This window comes from Oncorhynchus gorbuscha, linkage group LG17 (genome assembly GCF_021184085.1).
Source record: "Oncorhynchus gorbuscha isolate QuinsamMale2020 ecotype Even-year linkage group LG17, OgorEven_v1.0, whole genome shotgun sequence".
NCBI lineage: Eukaryota > Metazoa > Chordata > Actinopteri > Salmoniformes > Salmonidae > Oncorhynchus > Oncorhynchus gorbuscha.
Window position 1 is genome coordinate 22,975,480 of NC_060189.1, and position 21,248 is coordinate 22,996,727.

Below are 21,248 nucleotides of genomic sequence, written 5' to 3' on the forward strand. Positions count from 1 at the left end.
CAGGTTTCAAACATAGGCACAGGTTGGCAATGGCACATGCTAAAAACGCTACCATCCTCATCTCCCATTAGATGTATTTTCATGGTAGTAGACACAGTCAACCCTATACACTGAGTATACAAACACTAAGAACACCTGCTCTTTTCATTACATAGACTGACCAGGTGAATCCAGGTGAAAGCTATGATCCTTCTTGATGTAACTTCAAACAGATGGAGGGGAGGAGACAGGTTAAACAATGATTTTTAAGCCTGGAAACAATTGAGACATGGATTGTGGATTGTGTATGTGTGCCATTCAGAGGGTGAATGGGCGAGACAAAAGATTGAAGTGCCTTTGAACGGGGTATGGTAGTAGGTGCCAGGCACACCGGTTTGTGTCAAGAACTGCAACGTTGGTGTGTTTTTCACACTCAACTGGAAGGTGTTCCTAATGTGTGGTATACTCAGTTTCGATCAAATATGACTCACTAAATGTTGCTCACATCTCTCTTAACAACACCATTTCTTCATCTCAATATTATTAGAGGTGTGGTTTTCTTTTCCTCCCTACAGTATTGTCAAGAACAAAAAGAAATGAAAGGAGAAACGATTGCTGTCAGATGTGACAGAGAAACACAGGAAGAATAAATGATAGCAATCACTCCAATCATTATTTCATTCCGCAGTCTCTAAGGGTGCTGCTGTTCCATTGACATAATGCCTGAGTTCATGATCATTACACTGAATAACCTGCCGGGAAGAAATGGGCAACGCTGAAATGAGCACTTGAAGTTCCTGTCTCCAGGGCTAGATGTAGGCCTCTGTTTTAACCCAATTGGTTAGAATTGAATCCAAGGTTGCATGTTCAATTACCATGGAGGCCATTTGACATATGACACTTCAGAATCTGTAGGTCACTTTGGAGAAAAAGTGTTAAGTGTAAAGGACCATTCTGGTAGCCTGGTCGCCTGTATTTTGTTGCTAATCTACAATCTACTTAATCACAAACCATAACAGTCTTGACATTGAAATAAAACATCCCAGTCAGCCCATTCAGAAGTGGAGCGGAGAGGCTGAAGCCAGGAAAACAGATAGAAATATAGAGACCAAGACCTTGGGATTTAGCACCGCCATAGTGATCTGAGGTGGATTCATCTCATAAAGGTGTGTGGGGAAACTGCAAAGGCCCAGGTTTAATTGTGTTTTATCAATCCCGGTCAGCACACATGGCGCACTACGTGTCCCAAGAACTGGGATCCTGCTCTTCTTCAGCTGGGTAAACTCAGCCAGGGGGCAGAGAAAACCCCTGATAAAACCACCGCCTCGCCAGACAATTCAAACAACCTCTGGGACAGAAATGTCACGGTCGTCTTTTGTCCATTTGTTGATTGTTCTATCAGTACAAAGCTTAAGCACATTTTATTTAGCTCCACTGATATCAGTGTTCGTCATTCAGAATCAGAAGCAATCCCTTCATCGTCACCCTGGTTACAGAGAGCCACTGAGATAATACTGTGACATCTATATCCATTTAATGCAGACAAGAAACATGCTTGCTGGTATTGGTGAGCAACGGACTAGTTATTTTAATGACCTGGATTTAAAAAGTGTCATTTGGCTAGACTGCCTATAATGACCCATGTGTCAATCTGCTAAGCCTTCGTTGTCTGCTAATGTACCTCTGTAGTGTAACAAACTGTCTGTGAGAGACCTCGATACAGACACACATATCTTTACATACTAGATGAACACACAAGAACTACAGCAAAAGAGACCTGAGTGCTTATATGACCTAATGGCCCTAAAATGTTCATACAGACATTCATGTGTGACACAGCTCTACCTGAGCTTTTTTGCATCAAAAATAGAATACACTTTAATATGACACAACACAAACATGCATACTTTTTAGGTGCTGTTATCACTTTATTTACAATGAGGTCTTAAACTGTCTTGACAATATGTTTTGCAAGGTGAATGGACCCCATATTTGGCCAGTGTGAGCATTGCTGCCCTACTTACTACTAGACTCACGTGGGGATGATTGTTGATTATTACTGCCATCTAGTGACTATTTATGGCACTACCCTTTATTTTATATACTGTACATGGAGTTTGACTTTGCATGAAAAGATCACTTGTAAACTGCATTTGTTATTTTATTAACTCACTTTATTTGTTCTTCTTTCTAGGATAGCCTACTCAAGATGGCATACCCAACAGATTACTCTCTCATAGCCATACCCCTCATACCACAATAAGGACAACGTTAGAGAAACAACATGGAAGGTGAGGGAATACAGAACTTATCCATAAATGGCAATGCATCAGACATCCACCCTGTCACACACAGTCTATGGGAGGTCATAACCATAGCAACTGTGTCGGCCATCGTGAGCCTGATTACGATAGTGGGGAACGTCCTGGTGATGCTGTCGTTTAAGGTAAACAGCCAGCTGAAGACAGTCAACAACTACTACCTGCTGAGTTTGGCTGTAGCTGACCTCATTATAGGTGTGTTCTCTATGAACCTCTACACCTCCTACATACTGATGGGATACTGGGCACTGGGGAGTGTGGCCTGTGACCTCTGGTTGGCTTTGGACTACGTGGCCAGTAATGCGTCAGTGATGAACCTGCTGGTCATCAGTTTTGACCGGTACTTCTCCATCACCAGACCCCTGACCTACAGAGCCAAGCGCACCCCCAAACGGGCTGGGGTCATGATAGGCATGGCCTGGCTGGTGTCCCTCATCCTGTGGGCCCCTCCCATACTGTGCTGGCAGTATTTTGTGGGGAAAAGGACAGTCCCTGAAAGGCAGTGTCAGATCCAGTTCTTCTCGGAGCCAGTGATAACATTTGGGACAGCCATTGCTGCGTTTTACATCCCAGTGTCAATCATGACCATCCTGTACTGTCGGATCTACAAGGAGACGGAACGTCGCACCAAGGACCTCGCGGAGCTCCAGGGCATCAACAGTTCCACAGACACTGGTGTCACCAAGCCCCAGAAAACCATCATTAGATCCTGCTTCAACTGCAAGCAGCTCAGCTCAGCCTCCCGGGACAGAACCCAGGCCTCCTGGTCCTCCTCCAACAGGAGCAATGCAGCCAAATCAGCAGCAGCCACCAACGACGAGTGGTCCAAGACTGACCAGCTGACCACCTTCAACAGCTATGCCTCCTCGGAGGACGAGGAGCGGCCCGTGTCCCCGGGGGCCTTTCAGCCCACCTGCCAGGAGTGTAGGCAGAGCACGGGTGCAGCGGGCTGTGATAAAGAACAGCTCAGCAGTTATGAGGAGAACAACTTCTTCCACACGCCACCAAAGACCAACTCCCAGAAGAGCAAGAAGTGTGTGTCCTACAAGTTTAAACCAGTTCCCAAAGACACTAGCAGCGGTGCCCAGCAAAGCAAGAATGGGGACACTAACATGGCCCCATCATCTTTCTCTTCAGCAGACTCTATGAGTGCCCCACCCTCCACCTCCTCCTCCAAGCCAATAGACACCACTCTGAAGATCCAGCTGACCAAGAGGAAGAGGATGGTGCTGATTAAGGAGAGGAAGGCTGCCCAGACTCTCAGTGCTATCCTGCTGGCCTTTATCCTGACGTGGACACCATACAACATCATGGTGCTCATCTCCACCTTCTGTTCTGACTGCATCCCTGTGTCTCTCTGGCACCTGGGCTACTGGCTGTGCTATGTCAACAGCACAGTCAACCCAATGTGCTACGCCCTCTGTAACAAGACCTTCCAGAAGACCTTCCGCATGCTGCTGCTCTGTCAGTGGAAGAAGAAGAGAGTGGAAGAGAAACTTTACTGGTACGGTCAAAACCCTGTAGTGAGCAGCAAGCTAACATGAGCCATTCACACCTTCCTTTCAGAGGAACGAGTATGAAGACTATATGACTCGATAGATGTGGAAATATTTCTGTCAGTATTTGAGTTATGTCTACACGTAGGGTGTATCAAAAGTGCAAAGGTTAGAGACAAGACTCTAGTTTGTCAATGGTATTGTTCTTTAATCAATACCTTGATCACTGCTCACAAGGAATTCAGAAGTGTTTGATAATCTTGCCCCAAATGCTGATACTGTACACCAATACATAATTGAGCATGTAAATATTAAAAATAACCCAACATGCACAAAAAAAGTTAGAGATATTTAATAGAAAAACATGTTCTGAATGTTTTCTAGGCATTATGTTAGACTACATTGTGTTTATTTTAAGGGCTATCACAGTTCTTGACTTGATTTCAGAGTGAGCTGGATAACAAATGATTGTACACTCTGATCATCAAAGCCTTGTTCACATGTACCATTGACTTTTGTCAGATACTAATAATCAAACATTCAACAGCCAATCTTTCCACCAATACACAAGCACAAACACATATACAGTACAAATGTATTCATCCCTCAATCCAAATGAATCCAGACACCACAGAAACAGAGGGGAAGAGATTTGATTAAAGTAAATGCTGAGTTTGCGATATCAAATTCTATTTAACGATTAGTCTTACTCTCAACTCAGCAGCTTTAATCTGCACATAAACTGTGTAAAACATGTGATTTCATGCAATAGTTTATGGGACACTTCCGCATAAAGTATACACCTGACAAATGACTTGTCAGATAAGGATTAGCCTTTAATCAATCAGAGTGGGTTCAGTTCAGGCCTAAGCATGGGATCATATCAGGGAGTGATTTAATCTGTCCAGGGTCACTATAAGTCACCCAGTACAGTGACAGCCCTCAACATTTACATCCATACTGAGTGGGAGACCGTAGGCTTTGATTCATGCACTGTTCTGTGTCCTGTATTCATTAGAATGTGTTTAACATCTGTCTGTACTCAGGAGACAGGCTTTTGTTTTGGTCATTCTGTACTGTATAATTCTCATGTCCCCATTGCTAGACATTACATTTACAGAATTTCAATTGACCAGAACAATCCAAAAACGTTCAAATCGAGTTATTTAATCAAGTGTGTCATCAGAAAATCTACTGTAAACTTACTGGATTGAATCTTATTTTGATCCAGTATATCTTGTTTTTTGTGCCAACAACCAACACATTCGTTCAGTGATATTAGGTGAGTAAATAAATACAGCAAAAGTGGTTTTACGTGTGTAATAAGCTATGATATAATGACCACAAAATGTGGTCTCTGATCATTTAGACATACAGTTCTGGGGGAAAGGTAGAGGGGGAGATTTAAATGTATGAAGACCCCAAAATAACTATAGCTTTTTTTTATGACTTAAAACAAATGCGTGACGAATCAGTTGATACTGAACTGTTTCCTTTACAGCATTTTGTGATCATATGTCTCTATGTATTTCTGAATTAAATGTGTTGAACTATTGTCTCTATTACGTAAACAATGTTTTGAGAAGCACTGCGTTAGAATAACCACAGATGGCATGGATCAACCTAATCTCCAGACAACAGACTCACAGTTCATCCTTCTTACAGTCCCCAGTGTGGACCACCTTTACTGTGTCTGAGGGCTTTACCATCATCCAGGCGTATTTACACAGGTGCTCTTTGTTGCAGTCCTTCTGCCAGTAGATCACGTTCCTGCGGTTGAGGTTGGCCCCAGCACAGGCGTCGTACCACCAGCCCCCTCCCGCCACACCCTGGAACTCCAGCTTAGCACAGTTTTGGAAGTAGTTGTCATTGTCTCGGTCCTTGGTGGTAAACCTCTGGTTGTCATGCAGGTAGTTCTCTGTGTCCTGGGTGAGAGCGTCTAAGGCAGAGCCCTGGAACAGACCAAGACGCAGCCTGAACCCAGACCGCTCGTCCTCCACCATGAAAGGGTCATACTCGCCAATCTTGGCGACGGCATCTTTGTCCACCAGCTTGACCCCCAGCTTGTAGCGTCCTGGCCCTCGGGTGAGATGGTGGAGGTGTTCGTTCCCCAGCCAGTGGTCACCATTCAGCAACCCAAAACCCTGCTTGTATTCGACCCAGGTGCGGTCGAAGTCCACGCTGCTGTTAACCGTGATGTGCTGTACTACAGTCCAACCACCATCTTGCATGGCGCAGTAGGCCAGGATGGGGTAGTCAGCTGGCTGAATCAAGTACACTCCATCTCTGGCCTGACCCCCTGAACCCATCAACATCTCATAGCAGTCCCTGGGGTACTCTGAAGGGTGAAAGAGCAACAAACTGAATTAACACCCACAATACGCAAATTGCACAAAGAGTTGACGAGTAACATGAGATCAAGTTGATTAAATCAAAGCAGATAATCTGGATTTATTTTTCTAATCATTGTGTACACCTATTCAAGGTATTGTATGATGACGGACCACGATGATTAACCTGCCACTCCCTGTCTTATCATCAATGGGCTAATCTTCATGACTGTTGGCAGTTTCATAATCCATGGGATTTCACCGTGTCCATGACAAGCGTAGTCAAACCTTGATGCTCTAACGTAGCATCTCTGCTGTTTAGTCTGACAAAAGTGTGTCACTACAATACACTACTGTTCTCAGCAGCAGGTAAGAAGTGTGAAAGAAGTTTATAAGGAACACAGTTGTCAAGTATGAAGTATAGAAGGGTCAGTAAGTCATTTGGTCTAGGCTTTTGCATTTGAACTACCTCCAGAATTACAGAGACTCAAAACAAACGGGTTTGTCTATCAGCAAAGATAGCCAAAATGAAATCCCACTGAAACGACACATGACAACTACAGAAACAGCCATAAGTCCTACTGTAGAATCCATTTCCACATTATGCTGGTAATCCCTACCTTTCATTCCCTGGTTGAGGACCATTTCGTGCTCTTCAGAGGTCAGGAGATGGGTGTTCTCAGCTACCAGGTGTTTAGTGTGTACTCCCATCAGACTGATCACCAGTGCTGCTGCTACTGTCCATGTCCCAAAACTCTGCATCTTCTAACGGGAACTTCCTTCAGGGTAAACAGACATGTGGATTCAATTGACCATACATACAGAGTGGTAATGCAACTTCTCTAACAATTGTGTTACGCCCATTCAAGAGATACATTTATTTGACAATTTCATACTTGGACAAAAATCTGTCATTTTTGAATACAATGTATAGAACAGGTACTTTAAGAACCTTACTCAATTGTTGTAAAGAATGAACACTTACCTTCACTGCTACTGTTCCACTGTGTGTGTTTGTGTGCTGCGCTCTGTGACCATAAACCGTTATACACACATTGTACTTTGATAGCACTATATGGGGGGAGGAGAGAGAGAGAGAGAGAGAGAGAGAACAAACAAGGCCACCCAGACTGCCAACCAGTCCACTGAGGTGCAGTCCCTTCCACACAGCCTCTACAGGCCAGTCACGACTGGACTTCAGCCTCAGCTTCACGTCACAATAGGAAACACCATGGGTTAAAGCAACCTTCAACGTATCTGTGTCAAGTGGGATGGTTGCCTAATATCTCACCTTCTGAACACTTCCTCCACTGCTGGGAAGAAGCGATTGTAACCTTTGTCTTGGTGTTGCAATGTCAGTTTGTTTTAGCTGATCAAGTAGAACAACAAACAAGACAACTTTTAAAACTGGCATCCCCTAAATGTGTTCCCCCATCCTCACAAATACTGTATCACCATGTCCCTGTTATGCAAAGAGGTATTTTACAGCAATTTGTTTTCATATACAAAGAGAGTCATAAACAAAGCACCATAAATGATAAGGCCTAAACAACTTATCTTCATGATGATTCAAACAGTGAATTTAAACTATGTCTGGAGGACCTGTGCACTAACACAACACATACTGTAGATGTACCTTATGAATAAGGCCAGGAATATTTTCTAACATGTGACCTGACCAAGAAAAACTCCAGGCATTATTTATACTCTGGGTCCTTGTTATGGGCTCTAACTAGGGCTTGGAATATTTCAATAGCCTGACTAAACAAAAATGAAACCTTCAGCAGTGGCGGTTGCTATTAACCGGAGCGCCAGGTCCAAGAGGCTTCTAAAACAGCTTCTACGCCCAAGCCATAAGACTCCTGACCATCTAGTCAAGTGGCTACCCAGACTATTCACCATTTATTTGTTTTCAATAAAACAAGTTTAAGTACCATTTTAATGAACTAAATACAACTTCAAATGGTTCACTACTGTAACCAGACAGTTCTATGCGCTTTCATCCTTTGGATCAATGTTGTGCCGTTGAGATGAAATCATGATGGCATTGTGGTCATATCAAATTCTAATTCAATGATAAGGCTTTAAAGATCCAATGCAGCCATTTTTAGCTCAATATCAAATCACTTCTGGGTAACAACTAAGTACTTTTACTGTGATTGTTTTCAATTAAAATGGTCAAAAAGAAACAAAAATAGCTTCTTAGCAAAGAGCAATTGCTTTCATCAAGAACTTTGCTAGGACTTTCTGGGAGTGGTTGGAGTGGAAATTAGCTGTCATTGGCAGAGATGTTTGGAATTCTCTTTCTCATTGGTCTATTAACTAATGTACCGCATGGTGATAGTACCATGGAAGACCAAAACCCCATACCACTGAAAGTCAGAAATGTCAGTCCTTTCAAACAGCTCTTACACTAGAAGGGAATTATTATAATTTCCACAATTTCACATTATTATTCCAACCTCATAGCGTGGAAATATACAGTATATAAAACACAGGGAAATCCTGTTTGACTGCTCTGTGCCATTAACAAGAATTAGGCACAATCATTGTCTGGAGTGTCTCTCCGAGTCAGATAGACACTCTTTAGCAGCCCTCAAATGAACTAGGTTATGTTTTTCCAAGCATAACACTTCAAGTAGTGCTGTTCATTGAGTCACAAGTCCATTTGGTTCTTGTGAGTTGTTTCACAATGGGAATTTGGAAACAAAGTCATCAGGACTTGAGCTTGACATGGGCCACCATTGCAAGCATGGCAACTGAAACAGGTAAGAGTCTATAGCCTGAAAAACAGGAACGAATGTCACATACATCACAAAGACTATTTGTACTTATGTTCAAGTGATCATGTATTTTAAATAGTGTTGCAAAAGGAGGGTATATAACTAGGAACTGTTTTGGTATCAAACTGGTGGCAGTTTGGAAAAATGTAAATGTTGGAAGAGTTGCAGAGTTGATTGAAAATAATGTAATTGTTTGATTAGATGCTTTTTCCATTAATTAGGCTATTTTCTCTTGAACTATGTATGGTCTATCTACGGGAAAAGGTCAACACAACAGCCAATGGAAACACTGGATGACTCTGACTCATCGTCAAGACTATCGGGGAAAGATTAGATAAATAATACAGAAATGGCATTAAACGTCCATTGTAATCATTGTTTTTTTTTACCAGGAAAAAAACATTCGAAATATACTTTTTTGTTATTACTTACAAGTGTCTTTGATCCTGTAGGACAAAAGAGCTATGCTATTATAGAATCAAAACTTTGGACCAATAAAACCTCCGATATTTCAATCATGACAAGTTCTACTGTACCTTAAAAAATATGTAAGCAGTTCTCCAACATTTCTTCGTCACAGGGTCAAGGCTAGATTTAGTCTCAGATTTCTTCCAAAGAGCAGCTTTGTATTGTGGAAAGCAGAACACCGGAGGTGGAATACATTCAAATATTTGTGACACCAAGCATATCACGATGACGAGACAATCAACCCTTCAGGCAAACAGACTACTGATATTTCACACCTCTGTGAAGTAGTCATTGTCTTTTGAACCAGCCTCGTCAGTCTTGTTAGTATGATGGGCAGTGGGTGGAAACTCCCATGGGTCCATGTAGACGATCTCTTACATGCTCTGCACACAGGCCATTTCGTTCTCCTTGTTGGCCACATCATAAGTCCTCCCTGTGGATCGCTGCTTCCTCCGAATGATAGTGAGATGGTGGGTCTTCCACTTACAGTACACGACACAACTCCCTTCAGTCTTCCAGGGTTGTTCCTTGAACGACCTGCCAGACGTCTATGAAACAAAGACATGGTTGAATACTCAGACATGCTAGATTCAATCATCAGTTATATGAAGCAATGACAAAAGGTATGAGGGTTGTTCCAGTTCAAGATTTCATTAAAGTGGCAATCAGCCGTTAACAATAACAAAGCCATCTCCCAGCCTCTGTATCAGTAGAAAAGCTGAAGGATGGGGTTGGATAAATTTAATCACTCTCAAATTCATAGGCAGAGCTGTGGATCCATCTATGATATCAGTTTTAACCATGTGTTGAGGCTATATAGTATTTGTTTACATTTACTTTGTTTACAAACACGGGAGTAATACAATGGTTGGTTGGTTGGTTCTGTTGGTGTACAACAGTTGAACTATGCTCATGAGGCAAAAAGTACACATTATTTTCAATCAACGTACATCAAAACTCCTCACACACACACAAAGCACTGTAAATGGCTCTGGGAATACCCACAGTGAGAGAGAAAGTACAGCTGTCTGTACAATAACGGATTGAAGGGCTGACGGCCGAGTGGGAACCTAAATCACACCAAATTGAACATACACATACATTTAAAGCTAAATTATTCCTAGGTTTGTCTGTGGCCCTACATACACTATATAGGGAAAGCAGCTGTGTAATCATTACTCCAAACTGTTATAAATTAGACAGGTTCAGCAAACAGGGAGGGAACTACCTGAATCTGTCCAACATAAACGCACATTTTCGTTGCAAAACGGAACATTTTGCAACTATTTGAAGTAATGATTTCACACAAGCTGGGTAAACTGGTTTTTACCCACAATTCTTCGCGGGCACATTGTTGTTATTTTGAATAATGACGTAGCCAGAAAAGGTGAGGGCAACTTTGTGTCTAGCTAATGTATTTTTGCCATGTTTGGTTATTTTGCGCATTTCAATTTATAGGAAGCTACTGTACACTTGCAATTATCACGATACATATATGTTTTACAGTATCATCCAGTGAACCCAGCATTGCAGTTAGCATTGGCTGCTGTCCGCTAGTTGCGTTAGCTGTTAACAGCAGCAGCACAGCTGACAAAGAGCTCGAGGCAGCAGTATAATGTTGAAGGATAGCTACAGACGATGAGCACATATAACGTGGCTTATACTAACACTTCCTCGATCTAACCTACTCTACTAGTTAGCTACCTTGCTAATGCTGCAATCACCTAACGTTACCTGTCAGTGTTGATGTACTTTCGAAGAAGTCATATTAAGAAGTCATATATTCCGATCTAATGAGGCTGGTTTTACTATCCTTTTCAGCTTGGTTTCTTAACCCAAACGAAGCCCCGGTTCCTTTCCTGAACTGTGACCAGAGACTTGACTTTGTTGGGGATTCATTAACCTCGTCCCCAGGTTCAGATTGGCTGGTGGACGTTATTGGGATTCATAAATGCCGTAAATGTACAATAGGCATACTGGATTATTGTTGTCGACCCCCTAGTGTTCAATGTGCTCAGTGCATTCGATTTCAAAATAGAAATCTTAATTGCTTTAAATACAGAATGAATCATCTATTTTCGATAACTTTTAGGTTTATCTTGTTCTCATAGTAGATTGGATCTTTCACTGCTTCTCTCTAACATACTGTTTTAAAAGATAATCATAGTTGACGTTTTTAATAACATGTTAAGGCTTGTATAATTTTATGGGGGAGGCAATCATAAAGTGATTCAGTTCTCATCAGTTAGAAAGCCAATACAAGAATAGATTAACTCAAAGCGAATGACTTGTCCTTTAAATGAGCACACATCAACAATCGCAAACAACATCAACTGCTTTTATTGACTCATCATGCCTTGCCACACTGCATTTGCTGACTTCACAGGTTTGGCTGCTGTTTCATCAGTTTGGTCAACTGATTCTGATTTCCTCATCAGAGACACACTGACTGACTGGCTGACTGTGCAGTACACTAGCACAACTGTAGAAGAACATGTATCTGGCACAGTTTTCTGTAGCCTAATTGAGACAATTTGTATCCTGAAAGGCTGGGGTTTCATTTAAGGGAAGCAGAGTCTATTGAGTTTAACTAGCCTACATGTTTTTTATCACAGCATGTGACATTGTATGAGAGGGCAACAAAAGTCATGGGACTGCAGACACAGCAGTATATTAGTATATTACCGGTATCCACTTCCTACTGTGTGAATTGCACCTCTCCTTTCCCTTCAGGACTGTGCAGAAGTAGACCAGACAGAGCAAAGATGGTGTCTGTTGTTGGTGCTGTGTTCGTTGCGTTGAGCTTGGCACCCCTGCTAGTGCTTAGTGTTCCTCCCATTGGGACCCAGCCTGAGCAGGTGCACATTTCCTATGCAGGTAGGTCTTTGATCTGTTTCCATTCATCTTTAATATAAAAATCTATATATATGTCCAGGCTTTAACCTGGGGGTGGTGTATGAATGTGGTACCTGGGGGGTGGTGTATGAATGTGGTACCTGGGGGGGTGGTGTATGAATGTGGTACCTGGGGGCGGTGTATGAATGTGGTACCTGGGGGGTGGTGTATGAATGTGGTACCTGGGGGTGGTGTATGAATGTGGTACCTGGGGGTGGTGTATGAATTTGGTACCTGGGGGCGGTGTATGAATGTGGTACCTGGGGGCGGTGTATGAATGTGGTACCTGGGGGGGTGTATGAATGTGGTACCTGGGGGTGGTGTATGAATGTGGTACCTGGGGGGGCGGTGTATGAATGTGGTACCTGGGGGCGGTGTATGAATGTGGTACCTGGGGGGCGGTGTATGAATGTGGTACCTGGGGGCGGTGTATAAATGTGGTACCTGGGGGCGGTGTATGAATGTGGTATCTGGGGGCGGTGTATGAATGTGGTACCTGGGGGGCGGTGTATGAATGTGGTATCTGGGGAGGCGGTGTATGAATGTGGTACCGGGGGCGGTGTATGAATGTGGTACCTGGGGGCGGTGTATGAATGTGGTACCGGGGGCGGTGTATGAATGTGGTACCTGGGGGCGGTGTATGAATGTGGTACCTGGGGGCGGTGTATGAATGTGGTATCTGGGGGCGGTGTATGAATGTGGTACCTGGGGGGGCGGTGTATGAATGTGGTACCTGGGGGCGGTGTATGAATGTGGTACCTGGGGGGCGGTGTATGAATGTGGTACCTGGGGGCGGTGTATGAATGTGGTACCTGGGGGCGGTGTATGAATGTGGTATCTGCGGGCGGTGTATGAATGTGGTACCTGGGGGCGGTGTATGAATGTGGTACCTGGGGGGGCGGTGTATGAATGTGGTACCTGGGGGCGGTGTATGAATGTGGTACCTGGGGGGGGGTATGAATGTGGTACCTGGGGGCGGTGTATGAATGTGGTACCTGGGGGCGGTGTATGAATGTGGTACCTGGGGGCGGTGTATGAATGTGGTACCTGGGGGCGGTGTATAAATGTGGTACCTGGGGGCGGTGTATGAATGTGGTATCTGGGGGGCGGTGTATGAATGTGGTACCTGGGGGCGGTGTATGAATGTGGTATCTGGGGAGGCGGTGTATGAATGTGGTACCGGGGGCGGTGTATGAATGTGGTACCTGGGGGCGGTGTATGAATGTGGTACCGGGGCGGTGTATGAATGTGGTACCTGGGGGCGGTGTATGAATGTGGTACCTGGGGGCGGTGTATGAATGTGGTATCTGGGGGCGGTGTATGAATGTGGTACCTGGGGGGGGCGGTGTATGAATGTGGTACCTGGGGGGCGGTGTATGAATGTGGTACCTGGGGGCGGTGTATGAATGTGGTACCTGGGGGCGGTGTATGAATGTGGTACCTGGGGGCGGTGTATGAATGTGGTATCTGGGGGCGGTGTATGAATGTGGTATCTGGGGGGGAATGTGGTGTATGAATGTGGTATCTGGGGGGGAATGTGTATGAATGTGGTACCTGGGGGGGGCGGTGTATGAATGTGGTACCTGGGGGCGGTGTATGAATGTGGTACCTGGGGGGCGTTGTATGAATTCAGATTTTTTTGTGTCCCACACACAAAGTTGCTAATTCCCGGTCTAAAGGCTTGATTCTGTCGACATACTCGAGTCATGGTTCATTCAGATCAAATTATCAAGAGAGCGGAGAGTGAAGGGCAGACAGAGTCTGTTGCGTACCGCACATCACCCACCTTGAAACTGAACAGAAGCTATTTAACCATAAACGTAATTGTTAAAACCTGGACGTTTTATGCCATTTTATGGTTGTCTTACCTTGTTTCAAAGTAGCCTAACCAAAATATGACCATAGAAATGTTGAGAAAATGATTTTATAAACACTTAATATGCCATTGAAACCAGCATTTTTCTCAAGTTCTGTTGGTTTTCAAATCAACTTTATTTTATTGTCCAGCAGCCAAAGGCATAATCCTAGTGATGTTAGTAACCCTGCCTGGTTGATGCATCTTTAGATCTCCCCTCTCTCTTCATTTTGTACTGATATTTTAATCTATGTCACATGAAAGCGCTCATGCGCGTGGTACACTTCTGAGAACAGTGTTTTCCCACTAACTGCATTTTGGTACATTTCGCATGTAACTTAAAGCCATATGCGCATTGTTGAGCTTATAATATGGAAGTAATAAAACTTTATCAACATTTTAAGCTAAACGGTCTAATCTGTTGCATCAGCCTCATTACTTAAAAATAAATAAAACATGTAATCTGCTGTGGTTGTATGAATTTTGCATCTGTCGTCCCAGAATTGTCCCAGAGTCTGTTTTGAACTGCAGACATATCTTTGATCATCCCAGGGACAACGGGACACTCTTCATTTCGAGCACTGGAGATCATTATTTTATAAAGATATAAAAAACGATTTGGTTGTAATTGTAATATTGCAATATTTTATAGGCTACCAAGGGTGGCCAACCATCCTCCATGAGAGCTTTAAAGGAGCAGTGTTGTATTTTGAGGTTTGAATATGCAAAGAAGCCAATAGGTAGAGTGTAGCCTTATTTTTGTCTATGGTAAAAAAAGATAGTAATTAATTTTATTTTGTAAAGTGGCTCCTTGCATCATACAATGATGTAAAAATGGTGTTAGACTTTTTTTTTGGGGGGGGGGACAATTGACGTGAGCTTTTGAACAAGTGGTAAAAAAACTATAATGGCAAGCTCTGTGAGCTATTGAACAATCAGCCTTTTGAGCTAGTTTCTCCCAGCTTACGTAAGTGGATCAGTAAGTATCCAGGGCTGTAACTCTCTCCAGGTGGGCAAGGTGAGCAGCCTGATCTGGCTGGATAACTATGGGGCTTTTCTCCCTAGGGTTCCCTGGCTCTATGGAGATCACCTGGACCACATTCAATGAGACGGAGGAGAGCACCGTGGAGTACGGCCTGTGGGGCGGACGGCTGTTTGAGCTTACAGCCAAGGGCAAAGCTACTCTGTTTGTGGATGGAGGATTAGAGGGGAGGAAGATGTACATCCACAGGGTCACTCTCACTGATCTGAGACCTGCCTCTGCTTATGGTAGGTTTCCATGTTAATAGAACTAGCATGATGAATTTAGGATATGTCTGTTGCCTGTCACATTCAGTCTGTGGCCTGTCATCATCATAGTATTTATAGGGGAGTGATTTCTTTCCTGTGTTGACTGCAGTGTACCACTGTGGCAGTGAGGCTGGCTGGAGTGATGTATTCTCCTTTACTGCTCTGAATGAGAGCACTAGCTGGAGTCCCAGGTTTGCCGTCTATGGGGACATGGGCAATGAGAACCCTCAGTCTCTGGCCAGACTGCAAAAGGAGACCCAGGTCGGGATGTATGATGTCATCCTACACGTTGGTAAGTGGTTAAACTCCCAACTGATTGTCTTAAGTGAATAACCTTATCAATGTTGACAATTGTTGATCCTAACTACATAATAACTTGAATCACAGTGGTATAACATTGTGTTTTACTTTGGGTGTAACATGGAGCACACTTTGGAGAGGTGATGCATGACCAATATGTGGTTTTGTGTTTTCTAGGGGACTTTGCATATGACATGCATGAGGTAAAATATCGACATATTTTTGTTTCCTGCACACACACACACGTTACAACATCCATCACTGGTCAGCTGGTAGAATGATACACATGCCATTTATGTTAAGGACTTTTTCATGAGATTTTCATGAAGTTAAACTATGGGCATAAGGGGGCACACTCAAAGTTTATGGTACCCTCAGGGTAAGATATGAAAGTGGATTATGTCAGCATGAGGCTAGACCTCTTAAGCCCATCTGGGTGTCTGGCTAGATCCATGATGACAGATGAGATAGAGCTACTCTAACCCTGCTCAGTCTTATCCCATTACTATTCATCAGCAGATCATGCCTGGGCCATGGTTAAGACACACTGCTGTAATGAGCTGCATAGCTGTGAAATGCCTTAATCCTGTGCTGAAAGACTGGAATTAGGGGCATAACACTGAAGTAACCCATGAAGTACAACAGCAGGCCTCTTTTCAGCCGAGACAACTAGCTAATGTAGACAAGAGGCCATGTTTCCCCAAACCTAACTGGCCAGTCTCACAGTGCCCTTCATAAATACTATGACATCTATTAATCACCAATGGCATACATCAGCTGCTGCTGTCTCCCTAAAATTAAATAGCAATGTTGGTTATGTTGTTCCTTTCATACTTTTCTCAAATATGGAGAAAAATGCTGGACATTATGAGCAGACAACCATAAAAATTAATCGCCGTAATTCATGCTGAGTTTGAGCTGGAATGTCGAACTCTGTTCCGCGGCTTCCTTGATATTATAAATAGAAATTCTTTCTGAAAGCTCATTAAGGGCAATGGCAACTGAAAATCAGAAGATTACCATGCCATCCACCACAGTGTGTTCATAAGCTCAATTTGCCACCATTAGAATAGTTGTGAAATCAATGGTTCTAGTTTCATTGGGGTTTTGTTTGGTATGCAAATGGAACATTCCTGAAGCTGTCTGGAAAATTGATTTACAGTACTTTGGCTTTAGATCGTTTAATGTGGTTTTTACTTGTATCCTGTCAGCCTTATTATATCAGGTTTAATTACCACTGAAACGGTTTGTTATGCTGTGGTAAATGACTAAATCTAATTGTTTCAGGACAACGGCAGGATTGGAGATGAGTTCATGCGTCAGATCCAGTCCATAGCTGCCTACGTGCCCTATATGACCTGTCCTGGGAACCACGAGGCTGCATAGTGAGTAGGACCTTATCATGACCCCCTTTACTTATTTACTTACTCCTCTCTCTCTCTCTCTCTCTCTTGCTCTCTGCTTGTCTGTCATGAGTAGAACCTTATGACCCCCTTTAATTATTTACTTATCTCTGTTTCTCTCTCTCTCTTTCACACCCACGCACATGCACACACACACACACACATGCACCAGTCATTTAGTGTTGAACTGATGATTAAAACTGACAGTGTTATGAACAGTTTCTAATCTTCATAAACAGTGAGTCAACATGGTAGCAGTCTGCTCACCATTAGCCAATGTTTTCTGCTCCTGGTACATATTTTGGTGCATTCTGTACAGGTCACATCTAATCAATGCTATTATTAAAGGGTTTGGGAAAAATACTCGGTACATGCTGTATTTCATATTGGTGAGACAGACTGCCAGACCTCCCCAGACTTGATATCCATAATGTGCTACTGTACTGTACTGTGAGGCAAGGGTAGAAGCTCCGAAAAACAACTTTTTGGTCAGAGTGGAGCAACCATAGCTTTTCCACTATAGAAAACACTTTGGTCAACTCCGCTGTGCCATTGGAACAGATGGGAACTATTTCTTCTTCTAAGGTCTGGAGGTGTTTCAAGAACCACCGATAACTAAACAAGTAAACCTTGTCCAAAATAAACACTGACTGAGACATCAGTTTCCGATCTTGCATCTAGGCCAACAGAAACTACTGACAGAAACTCACTGAAATGTTGTTTTTGTTTATTTACTACACAATGACTCTCAGACAAAGTCTACTGGTCTGTAATGTTATTTCTGTGCAGCTCAGAAAAAACAGGCTACTGTATGTTATTGACCAAGTTTAGTTTAAATACTCCACTCTCATCATGCTCAGTACAACCCTGTCCTTGATGGACAACCTTGTTGCCCCCGGGTTATTGGGGTGAATACCAGAGCTTTAGTCCTGGGGATCTTGGTCTAGGCTATCAGCTCAGTGAGAGGGCTGCACTAAAAGGTCAGCGATTTACAGTCTCAGCCATTTAGTGTCATATCCTGTACCGTGTGTGCGTGTCTGTTTCAAATACAATTGTAGTTGTCACGTGCTTCGTAAACAACAGGTGTAGACTAACAGTGAAATGCTTACTTACAGGCCCTTCCCAACAATGCAGAGATAATACAGTACCAGTCAAAAATGTGGACACACCTACTCATTACAGGGTTTTTCTTCATTGTAGAATAATATTGAAGACATCAAAACTATGAATTAACACATGGAATCATGTCGTGACCAAAAGTGTTAAACAAATCTAAATATATTTTATATTTGAGATTCTTCAATGTAGCCACCCTTTGCCTTGATGCGAGCTTTGCACACTCTTGGCATTCTCTCAACCAGCTTCATGAGGTAGTCACCTGGAATGCATTTCAATTAACAGGTGTGCCAAGTTAAAAGTTAAATAGTGGAATTTCTTTCCTTAAAGAATTTGAGTCAATCAGTTGTGTTGTGACAAGATAGGGGTGGTATACAGAAGATAGCTCTATTTGGTAAAATAGCAAGTTCATATTAGTGCAAGAACAGCTAAGCAAAGATAAATTACTGTCCATCATTACTTGAAGATATGAAGGTCAGTCAATTTGGAAAGTTTAAAGTTTCTTCAAGTGCAGTCGCAAGAATCATCAAGCGCTATGATAAAACTGGCTCTCATGAGGACCGCCACAGGAAATGAAGACCCAGAGTTACCTCTGCTGCAGAGGATAAGTTCATTAGAGTTACCAGTGCAAATAAATGCTTCACAGAGTTCATGTAACAGACACATCTCAACATAAATTGTTCAAAGGAGACTGCGTGAATCAGGCCTTCATGGTCGAATTGCTGCAAAGAAACCACTACTAAAGGACAACAATAAGAAGAAGAGACTTGCTTAGGCCAAGAAGCATGAGTAATGGACATTAGACCAGTGGATATCTGTCCTTTGGTCTGATGAGTTCAAATTTTAGGTTTTTGGTTCCAACCGCTGTGTTTTTGTGAGACGCTGAGTAGGTGAACGGATGATCTCCGCATGTGTGGTTCAAACCGTGAAGCATGGAGGAGGAGGTGTGATGGTATGGGGGTGCTTTTCTTGTGACACTGTAATTTATTTAGAATTATAGGCACAATTAACCAGCATGGCTACCACAGCATTCTGCAGCGATACGCCATCCCATCTGGTTTGCGCTCAGTGGGACTATCATTTGTTTTCAACAGGACAATGACCCAACACACCTCCAGGCTTTGTAAGGGCTATTTGGTCAAGAATAAGAGTGATGGAGTGCTGCATCAGATGACCTGGCCTCCACAATCACCCGACCTCAACCCAATTGAGATGGTTTGGGATAAGTTGGACCACAGAGTGAAAGAAAAGCAGCCAACAAATGCTCAGCATATATGGGAACTCCTTCAAGACTGTTGGAAAAGCATTCCAGGTGAAGCTGGTTGAGAGAATGCCAAGACTGTGTGAAGCTGTCATCAAAGCAAATGGTGGCTACTTTGAAGAATCTCAAATATAAAATATACTTTGATTTGTTTAACACTTTTTTGGTTACTACATCATTCCGTATGTGTTATGTCATAGTTATGATGTCTTTACTATTATTCTACAATGTAGAAAATAGAAAACTAAAGAAAAACCCTTGAATGAGAAGGTGTGTCCAAACTTTTGACTGGTACTGTATATATGTATGTACTGTGTCTGTGTGACATGATGAATAAATACACAGTGAATAGCGAATAACAATGACGAGTAAAAATAACATGGCTATATACAGGAAGTACCCGTACAGAGTCGATGTGCAGACAATGTGCTTTCAGGTGTGAGTGTGTTAGCATGAAGAAGTGATTGAATGTTAAACATCTACATTAATCATGCATCATAATGATTATGCTTCATGTATCCCCAGGCCAGGCCTGGTCTCCTCTTCCCTGGTGGAATGTGCCTAGTCTGCCTACTGCCTGGCCTAATTTAAGGAGCTGCTAACAGTAGCCTGTTTTTCTTGGCCTTGTCACCTGACATCAGAACCTGATATCAAAAAGCAGTACCCTCGAACATAGCCTAAAGCCTACCGTCCCCCTCAATCAGATACACTGTTTTATTCAGTGGTGCTTGTCAGAACCAATCAAATGATTTATTATTTAGATATTGAAAGTGTGTGGGCTACGGAGAGAAACAAAATGGTGCAGTTTCAGGCCATGTTGAGGAAAGTGATGCTGGCGATGGGGGTGTGTGCTAGTGGGTTTGGACGGTGTGTGATGTAGATGATGTTTGTATGATGTTGTCGTTTGTATGTGTATGTTTTATTGTTTAGATAAAAAAAAGTATATAATATTTAAGAACCAAGATTTTCAGCAGTTGCTTCTGCTTTTTATTTCTATTTTCTAAACCCAGTAAAAGCTGGGGTGAAAGTAGATTTTTATTCCCTGTACGGGATCTACTAAGCACGTGCACACATTTGTTTTTATGGGCCGAATCATAGAATTTCATATAGAATCTCTGTGCGCCTCGTAGTAAAGATTTGTCATTTAACTTAACAAAAATGTATTGCCTTTTTAATGTGGCATAAACACAACCATTCAGGGTGTTTTCATCTGATTGTCAAATAATCAAAGGCGGGGTACCTGCGCACGTTCTCACACTCACAAATGAATTCCAGCTATTTGCACCTGCCATTTGATGAATGTAAAGTACGTTTCAATGATTCTCATTATGCCTACATTTTTTGACTGAATTGATGAGTCTACTGCTGTCTGTGTGCGTCAGTCTCGGGCCATTCATCTCTGCCTTGGAAAAACGTCAGTGTTCTCCTCGAACCACACAGCGTTGGAGTGTTCACTGTATACCACACGTTTTCAAGGGATTTTGATCATTTTTCATGCAGCTGACATCAAGATAAATGTTTTAAAAGCCTACAGTTTTCTTTACATTTTAATTATTGTTATAGGCTCAGATTTTATCGGTACACCGTACCCCCAATATTTATTTTGCCAGGACTCTGTATGGGACCGTACTGGTTTACTTTCACCCCTGATAAAAGCAATTGAGCCGGGCTGACCACGAGTCCTCAGCATTCCAGCTGCATGAGGCCAGCATGTCCACATTAGATGCTAAGGCCCCAGTCAAGAGCGCCTT

At 42.8% G+C, this 21,248-nt stretch overlaps 3 protein-coding genes across 4 annotated transcripts in view; 2 read left to right on the top strand and 1 right to left on the bottom strand.

Moving 5' to 3' along the window:
• The window catches only part of LOC124001100 (muscarinic acetylcholine receptor M5-like), a 24,671-nt gene extending 18,537 nt beyond the window's left edge, over positions 1-6,134 (top strand). Inside the window, exon 2 of the mRNA XM_046307650.1 lies at positions 2,174-6,134. Coding sequence (XP_046163606.1) covers positions 2,264-3,844 — 1,581 coding nt within the window. The 5' untranslated portion in view covers positions 2,174-2,263 and the 3' untranslated portion in view covers positions 3,845-6,134. The remainder of the gene's footprint in view (positions 1-2,173) is intronic.
• Positions 4,133-11,315, bottom strand: zgc:194887 (uncharacterized protein LOC571819 homolog). The gene is made up of 5 exons (XM_046307653.1): positions 11,112-11,315; positions 9,446-9,925; positions 7,112-9,355; positions 6,747-6,905; positions 4,133-6,134 (listed from the first exon to the last, which is right to left on the bottom strand). Exons 4-5 carry the CDS (start codon positions 6,886-6,888, stop codon positions 5,440-5,442), a joined length of 837 nt encoding a protein of 278 aa, XP_046163609.1. The 5' UTR covers positions 6,889-6,905; positions 7,112-9,355; positions 9,446-9,925; positions 11,112-11,315; the 3' UTR covers positions 4,133-5,439.
• Positions 10,655-21,248, top strand: part of acp7 (acid phosphatase 7, tartrate resistant (putative)) — a 26,002-nt gene continuing 15,408 nt past the window's right edge. The window contains exons 1-7 of one of the 2 annotated variants that reach the window (XM_046307652.1): positions 10,655-10,764; positions 11,199-11,333; positions 12,111-12,254; positions 15,193-15,396; positions 15,527-15,709; positions 15,895-15,920; positions 17,005-17,102. In XM_046307652.1, the coding sequence (XP_046163608.1) occupies positions 12,143-12,254; positions 15,193-15,396; positions 15,527-15,709; positions 15,895-15,920; positions 17,005-17,102 (623 nt within the window). In that variant the 5' untranslated portion in view covers positions 10,655-10,764; positions 11,199-11,333; positions 12,111-12,142. Of the gene's footprint in view, positions 10,765-11,155; positions 11,334-12,110; positions 12,255-15,192; positions 15,397-15,526; positions 15,710-15,894; positions 15,921-17,004; positions 17,103-21,248 lie in introns of those variants that run through there. The other variant, XM_046307651.1, reaches the window with a different exon arrangement.